General features: G+C 44.1%; 1 protein-coding gene across 2 annotated transcripts in view; it reads left to right on the plus strand.

Moving 5' to 3' along the window:
- The window catches only part of CDC42BPA (CDC42 binding protein kinase alpha), a 563,297-nt gene extending 558,001 nt beyond the window's left edge, over positions 1-5,296 (plus strand). For both annotated transcript variants that reach the window (XM_029593036.1, XM_029593038.1), the window contains one exon: positions 314-5,296. In XM_029593036.1, coding sequence (XP_029448896.1) covers positions 314-445 — 132 coding nt within the window. In that variant the 3' untranslated portion in view covers positions 446-5,296. The remainder of the gene's footprint in view (positions 1-313) is intronic.
- The last annotated feature ends 3,322 nt before the right edge of the window (positions 5,297-8,618 follow it).

The following is an 8,618-nucleotide window of genomic DNA, read 5'->3' on the forward strand; positions in this document are numbered from 1 at the left end:
TTGCATGTTACGGGCGCTATTAGGTTCGTGGGGTTGGACGCGCATTTTTGGCCCCTTACTGAATAAGGGGTAACGCTAGCGCGTCAAAAACGCGTGTCCAATGGTGGGTTAACAGTGCGCTCCGTCGGATTAGGTAATCCCTTTGAGAAATGATAATCCCTTTGAGAAATGGCTTCATAATGCACAAGTATTGCGGGTTACAGTGCATGTTGTGTTTCCCTTGGATAACCAAGGCAGACAGAGGGACAGGCCAGGTGAAAGCTTGCCAACTAGTTGAGATCGTTGCTCATCTTTCTCTGTTTTTGCACTGCAGGACTCAGATTCTCCGAGACATTCTACAGCTTCCAACAGCTCCAACCTCAGCAGTCCTCCCAGCCCAGCATCTCCCCACAAGACCAAGAGCCTCTCCCTGGAGAGCAGCGACCAAACGAGCTGGGACACATGAAGAGCTTCAGCACCGGGACCCAACGCCAGGGTGACTCCTCCCCACCCGTCCCCACTTCTCCTGCTTTCATTGCCCGTCTCCCCACCCCCACCCCCCTCCCAGCTCAGTGCGGGTGATGTGGAGGTTTGGGTGTGGGCCTCCATCAAGGCGTGGCACTGAATGTTCACAGTGGGAGTGGCGGGAAAGGGACAGCCTCGGGCGTGTTTTGCTAGCATTGGTTTCAGTCCCAGTGGCTTACAATGACTTTCAGCATTTTGAAAAATTCTCCCTCCCCCCACCCAAAGGATAGAACTCGAGGTTAAACTAAAACAGGGTACACCCAGAGGTGGAAGCAAGGGGTTCGCCCCTTAGCACCCCACTTTGCTGTTAGGTGGGTTGACATTAGGGCTGTGTCTGCAGTGGGAGACAGATTTACTCAGAAAGGAGTCTGCACCTTCGGTCAGGAGCAGCCACTGACCAATGCCTGTCTACCTGGTGTCCAGTGCACCAAACTGATCCAAATAATGCCTATTTTATGGGAATTTAATGTATGAATACAGAAATCTATGAGTAAAGTATATGTGCACAAATCAGAAAAAGTCATGTATTCCATTGCAAGAGATGTCTATTTCAAAGAGCGCCTTGGATATAAAGCTATGTTCTCCTTTTCACAGATCATCCAAGTTTAGAGAACTGCTAGCTAGCATTAATGGTGAAGGTTGGCAGGCAGTCCCACTATGAGAAAGAGAAATTCATTTTCTCTATACCCAGTAATAATAATTGAAGCCCTGAATGACATAATTTCTAGAACAATAATGTTGACCTGAGGTGCAAGCCTTTCCACGTCCTAATCTGTTTAATGAGCCTAGAAACACAAGGCAGTGTCCGACAAGAGAGGCAGAAGGGGACATTTCACTGGATCTCTGTTCTATGCCCAGAGAGAGTGATTCACTACTGGGGCAACAAGAGAGGTAGTCAAGGCTTCCCAGGCCCTTTCTCATCCCAAACCCCGTTACGTTGCTGACCACGTATTATCCTAGGAGGCTGCTCCTCGAATAGGTCAGCTGGTGTAAAATGCCTGGGAGCATGGAGCTGCAAACTCACCAAGGCCTTCTTTTCTAAGTTTGAATTTGCAGTGGGGTTTTCCTCCTGTTGCTGTTCCAGTTGGGGAGTACACCAGGACAGTGACCATCCTACCCCCAGCAGGCCCATCTCCTGTTTAGTTGAACCCTCCACCTGCCAGCAGAGCCCTTTCTCCAGCAGAGATCTTCAGAAACTCCAAGATTTGAAAAAATGGCGCGTGAAAACCGGTGTAAAAAAAATCTCCAAATGTATCTTACTGTTACCAGTACTGGAACAGGAGTTTTGTATTCCATGATGAATTCCAAGGGGACGTTTATAGAAAGCTCCTGCTGAGCTTGGCTCATTCCGTGTCCTGTTTGGGTGCTTTTCCTGCCGTCTCACTCTGCTGGCGCCTTCGGAGCCATTGAGTAAAGCGCTTCTGGTCTAAATGCCAGGCCCTTACTTGCGGGCACGTCTGTCGTACATCAAGTAGACAGCTGTGCTGTTTAGGATGCCTGTCGCCACGTGTTGGTTTTTAGCCTGTCGTCTTCCCACACGCTGGTGCCCAGCTCTCCCACGGGACTCTCTGACCTGTGGTGCATCCTGCCCCTTCCCATCTGCGTTCAGTCGGGGAGAATGCGGCCTGCCTCCTCCAGCTGGCACCTATGATGCGCGCTCTGAGAGTTGACAGCAAAAGAGAGGCTCAAAGAGCTTGTCAAACCTGACACTCTGCTGGCATGCTCATGGGACAAAAAAAAGTCTCGTTGTGAGATTTAGCAAAAAATGTTGTTTTGAGGTTTGTGAAGCACGTTGGTTCAGAGCTTTCTCCAAGCCGCATTTTAATGCTGTTTAAGTGGTTGGATGATTACATGGCTGTAGCTACTCAGGCAATATTTGACTCGTATTGTTTTCTTATTTGTCTAAAAATATTCTTTAAATAAAACAATAGAGGGTTGCTCAGGCTTCCAGATCAGCTGGTGCACTTCCAGCAAGGTCACGTTGTGGAAAGAAATCGAGGGTGCACTCACACAAGCTGATAAGTTAGCTCGCGAGCTTTATTTTAAGGACTTTCACAAAAGGATAAATTTTAGAAATAAAACGTCCTTCACTGAAGTTGGGTAGCCTTTGTGTGCACCCTGTGTTTAGAGGGAACATCTCTCTTTAGCAAACACAAAAGCACTGTATACTGTAATTTCTTTAGGAGTTGTATTTCTCTGGTGGCAGGGACAGAATTCAACCGGACCAGGTTCCTCTCTGATCCGCTCCCTCCTGGTATCAGGCTGGCCTGCCAGGATTCATCGCTTCCCCCACTTCGTTACATTCTGATCCTCTGCAGCTCCTAAACTGAGTGGGAATAATTGGAGGATTTGTGGTTGGTGCTTTTTTCTTTCCCGCGACTTGGGCCGTTAGAATGCTGCTGTCTGTTTCTTAATTGCGGCGAAAAGAAACTATCTCGCTCGGCCAATCAGAGGGCGCACGGAGAGCATGCATTTCTTTTACCTGCCCAGCATTAAGATTCCTGCCCTCTGAGAAAAATGTCCTCCCCAGAGAGGTCCTTTACTTATCTGCTCCCCTGACAGCAAGAATTTACTGTTCACTCTATCATGTGCTGGGCGCCCAGAGCCTCCTGTTAGTCCTTACGAGGGCAGCATTAGCCAGCCCAATTCTGTCCTCCTCTTACCTTCCAACGCCTGCATCTCTGTGTAAGGAAAGGTTGTAAGAAATGTTTACAAAACTAGGCATGTTCTGATAGAGTAATAGCCATATATTTTACCTCATTTATCATAATGACCGGCAGTGTTGTGTTGTAGTTAGACCACAGAGCTGTGATTTATCAGCATAACGACCGGCAGTGTCGTGACATTAGACCACGGTGCTGTGAGCCTGGAGGCCCAGGGTCATCCACTTGTTTTGTGTTTGCTGAACTTGGCACTAGGCTGGGATAGTAAGTTTTCTGGAACAGGGACCTTGTCAAATTAGAAGCTTCCACATTGTTGCACGTTGTTATTACAGAAGTCAAAATTATTACCTAGAACACCTTAACTAGAGAATCAAAGGCTAGGATTTGGGGGCAGTTAAGATCCTACTACGTTATGGAAATCCGTCCTTTTGCAGATATGCTAATTCTTGGTTTCTGATTGGCTGAGGCCCTCTAGTGGTTGGGTGCAGCTTTCTGAATGGTCATGGCTGCCACAGTTAAGACCAGCTTCAGTTTTAATAGCAAGAGTTTCCCGTTGTAGCCAGTTTTGGGAATCGACGTGCATGAGATGTAGCCGGGGTCTTCTGCAGGGTCTCTTTCTGATGGGGATAGGTATGAGGAGAGCTTTACACATGCATCCTGTGAGGGTGGCAGAAGAGGCCCAAAACTTGTGACTGGGTGAGTGATTAAGCTGGAATCCTCTTTGGATGGAGGAGTCTTGGGCAATTCTTATCTTATCTGGAGGCAGAGTGAACAACTTTTAATCCACACCAGGTTATAAAATGATAGAAATATTCATGTTCTGCAATTGGTTGCCAGTGGCATGGGTTAGATCAAGACTTCAGAGTGACTTAAAAATAAATTTAGAATCGCAATAGCTTACTCCAGCGTGCACGTTCTGCTGGATTATCAGCACTTCTTGAGTGCATTACGGTGCACTTGAGGCCTGTGCCCAGAGGGGATTATTGCTATTATAAAAAAATGTGTAAATTCCTTTGGGGAGTGTTATTAAACACGAACAGTCCTCCCACCTTCCAAACAGGATAATTGGGCTAACCAGAGCACATTGACTGCCTGGGCCAGCCACAGCAACTCCCCAACGGGATGAGATATGCTGGGGCAGCACTGCCTGCTGACAGCTTAAAATGTCAGAAACAACTGAGAGAGAGGTTTCTGCTCTGCCCCTTGCCAGCTTACAGAACTAGAATATGGTGGCTCCAGAATAATAATGCCATCCTGGAACTAGATCTGTCAGTTCTTATCCTCCCTGTCCAGCAAAAGGATTCCCCTTTTAAAACAAACTTTTCTTTCTTGTTCCCATTGAGGTCTCCTAACAGATTGCGGATGCTGAGAATCTCGGCGGTAGAGCAGATGACAAGTTCTGTCCTGCGGTTTTCTGTAGCTCCCCCTCCTCTCGCCCATGTGCTTTCTCCAGACCTGTAGCTGCCGTTTATAGCACAACTGAATGCGCTGTGCCTGAGGAGTCTGGATCTCGTGCTGAGCATTATTTAATAGGAGTTTCAACCCAGCTTTTAGGGCTTGCCTTGTGCATTTAGGTGATTCCTGACCATTATCTTTCTTTCCATCCAGATTTGAAAAGGAAAAATGTTTCCTTTAAGTGAAGTGATAAATGGGGACGCAATATGCTTAAAATACACTACAAGAAAGGAACCACTGTTGGTATTTCAAATAAATTTTATCTGCATTTTTATGTACAAGTTTCATATCATTTATTTTTTAAAAAAATATTTTTTAGGTTTTTTTTTTCCTTGTAATATTATTGTACAGTTTTGCATGTCCTAGGTGTAATCACTTTTTGTTCTAGAGTATAAAAGCTGCCAGGTCAAGGGAGAGGACGTTTTGTTTGGCCTCATATCGCTCTGTATTTTATTTTATTTGATGTTTTGGTTCATGCCCTCCATGTTGTAGGGACTTTGTAAGAGATTCTCTGCTACGGATCAATGATGTAGATTCTTTTGCACAGAAATATTTAAGGTGGGCGGTCAATAATGTAGTAAAAGACTAACCACCAATATTTTATGTTGGTAACACACTTAATAAATATTAACCCGACTTTGATGTACTGCAATAAAACAGGGAACTGTTAGTGACTCTGGAGTGCGCTTTTTTTTCTGCCTGATTCTTCCCACGTTTAAGAGGGGTGGGGTGGGGAGAGGTAGCGAGTGCAGAAATCTGTCTCTAGTTAAGTACGTAGCCATCCTTATGATCTGTTTCCCAAGCTTCCACCAACGAAGCACATCCGTAACTTGTCTAGTGGATCTACCTTGCTACCTATGGGATCTAGCCATTTCCATCAGAGCACAGCAGCACCTCAAAGGGTTACCCTTGGTTGATCACCTCATCTCTTAGAACCATCATGAAGGGTTTTGTTTTTTTTGCTCACTTACACATCAGATACATTTTCACTTTGGAAATATCGTTGGTGCTAAATAAACCCTTGTTATTGCTTTCCAACAATGCTGGCAACGCTCCTCAAGCTTTTGTTTGATCTTCACCCTTTATTGCATGTTCTTCTCATGTTCAGAACCACAGATGTTGAAACTGTACCAAGCTTCCCTCCTCTAGTGGTCATAATGGCCACTAAGGTTGTTCCAGGTGGTTCCTTCTAGTCATACCTGTCAGAATCGGATTGGAACAGTAAAGGAAACAACTTCCACGCCCTTTTCACCATGAGGGTGAAAAATTCACAAAAAAAGTTTAAATTCTGGACCCTACTTCCATCCTCAGCAGCTACAGATGACAAGCAGCAGACCTGTCATGCTGCTTGTGCAGGAATTGTTGGGGAAAAGCATGGAATTGAAAAACATTTGTCTATGCTGAGACCGAAAATTTTCTACCTCCCAGTTCTAAAATTGTAGCCCAAAAATTGCAAAAAATACTTTCTCCAAGCACAAGCAGAATGGTAGTCCTCACAAGTGGATGACATCATTCAGTAGAGCTCAGCCCTGAACTTTAGTATCAAAGTTTCTAGAATTTTTTGTCTGTGCCCTACTGGGCATGTGAAGGTTGACATGATTAACCATAGCATTTAAGGCCAAAGAACCACAATTTTGTAACCCAAATCAACACACCGTGGATGAAAAAAAAATGTTTCTCTCATTTGATGGACCTCATACGTGGACATAAATTATGATGCTAAATTACCTTCACCCTATTTACCCTTTCGCTCCACCCCCTCTTCCCCTCACTCCCTTTCCCTCCCTCCCTCCCTACCCTCCCCTCGTCTCCATACTCTAATCATTCTTACGTGCACCTTCCCCCTGTGCTACTGTAAATAAGTTTCATATGCTAAGAGTATCAAGTGCACATGCCACTTAACATTGTATACTAGTTCATTTGCATTTCTATTCCTAATCGAATGCAAATAGTTGTAACGCTGCTTGTTAACTCTCCTCTCCTATACTTGTGTATTCATCCAGTTATCCCCTCCCCTGTTCATTGTAATTTCCTTTCCTTCTCAGTTTTTTGTAAACCGACATGATGTGTCCTACGAATGCCGGTATAAAAAAGTTTTTAAATAAATAAATAGCATGAGCTTATATGCGCCAATCAGTATAATCATAGGTCTCAAAATGAATTTTTTATGGTTCGTGAAATCAAAGTCCAGTTATGGAGAAAAGATCATAACTATAGTGAGAATCGTGTTCATAACGTTTCATTGCATATATTCACCTCTGTAAATACAAGGTTTTACTTAACTTAAAATTAGCGAAGAAATGCCCATATTTCCACAGTGAAAGAGGCTCAGAATGTAGAAGTCTACAGAAAGTTCTGTATGCAAGAGATTAACCAAAGACACTTCACTAGCTTCCGCCTCCAGCAATGGGATAACATATTTGTTGAGACCCGACAAGAGGTCAACAATCAGTCTCATCTGAAAGGTTACATTATACCACTGCAAATCTGGTACTCTCAATCCAGCCCCCACCACCACCCTTTATGACACACTAACAAAGCAAAACTAATTCTAGCTGGCTTACATCTCCATAAAAAATGCACAAGAGCTGATTTAAACATGCAAATCACTTTGCTTAACCTAGCAGGGAATCATCTGCATAGGGTAAAGAATTTTTGGCAATGCAACCATCTTAACCAAGGCACACCCACCCAAAGAAGGATAAAGATAGATCCTGCCATTTACTTAACAACGATTTCACTTTGGTGATGGTTGCTCTAATGTTTAAATCATAAGTCTGCTGATATGTTCCAGTGAGTGTAATTCCAATATAGAAATTTCTCCAACTCCCAAGAGAAGAGAAAATTACCAACCCACCTGCTGGGTTAAGACTCATCTAAGGGAAAGGCAATTGACTTTAAATAGTTAATACAAAGGCCTGAGAATAGCCCTCATTGTGAAATGAGTTCGACTATATGGCCACTATAGGATTGCTAAACTATAATATATCTGCAATTAAGTTTATCTTGAACTCATGTCCCTTAACTAACATGCCTTGAAACTGTTTGCAACATAATTTAATAGCCAATGGCTCTAAGAATAACAAAAGTAATTGCAATAATGGACATCCCTGCCTAGTGCCTCTACAAAGTGGAAAAGAATCAGAAGGGTATCCATTTACCAGAATCCTTGCACTAGGCACTTCATGCAATGCCAGCAGCCCATGCAGGAAAGAATCACAAAAACCATACTCTGATAATAACCAAAACAAACATGACTAGTTTACTTTCTCAAACACTTTCTCCACACACTGAGCAGAATAGCATCAGACTATTTGGTTTCTATTGCTGACAAGACTCTAGCCATATTAGTCACAGGAATCCTATTATGGAAAAAGACAACTTGATCAGAAGAAATTAAAGATGGAATCATGCATCGCTACTTATTCGCCAAAACAAAGAGAAGGGGCTCACGTGATGTGGTGAACGCGGTCGGACGCAACTGATCTCACTCCGGAAGGCACATCTTCCACCCACCACCATCCACCCTTTAAATTAAGCCTGGCAACCAGAATTTTCAGAGTTTCAAGCTGCATATGTCGATTACATCTTTCATGTCGAAATTGCCTTCCGTAATGCCACCTAAATTGGCGAAAAGAGACAAAAAACTAAAGGGCCTGAACCCAAAATGGCGCCCACAACAACAGACGCTCAGAGCGGCGATAACCCTCAGGTCAGTTCCTCTCTCCACCTGACTACCATCGAAATTAAAAACACTGTTATTGCCGCATTAGACAGCAAGGAGACATCATAGCGTACTCTATTGCCAAGCGGAAGAAAATGAATGCTCAGATCCTTCAGTTGGAGACCCAGCTTCAGCAAGCCAAAAAAGTACTGGCGGAATTTCCATCCACCTCCCATACAGCTTCTTTCCGGGCTTGTCTAGCTGCATTAAATGCCCAATTACACTTACGAGCACAGAAGTCCATTAAAGCCTCGGAGCATTATTTTTTCCGC

Source organism: Rhinatrema bivittatum, chromosome 3, assembly GCF_901001135.1.
Source record: "Rhinatrema bivittatum chromosome 3, aRhiBiv1.1, whole genome shotgun sequence".
NCBI lineage: Eukaryota > Metazoa > Chordata > Amphibia > Gymnophiona > Rhinatrematidae > Rhinatrema > Rhinatrema bivittatum.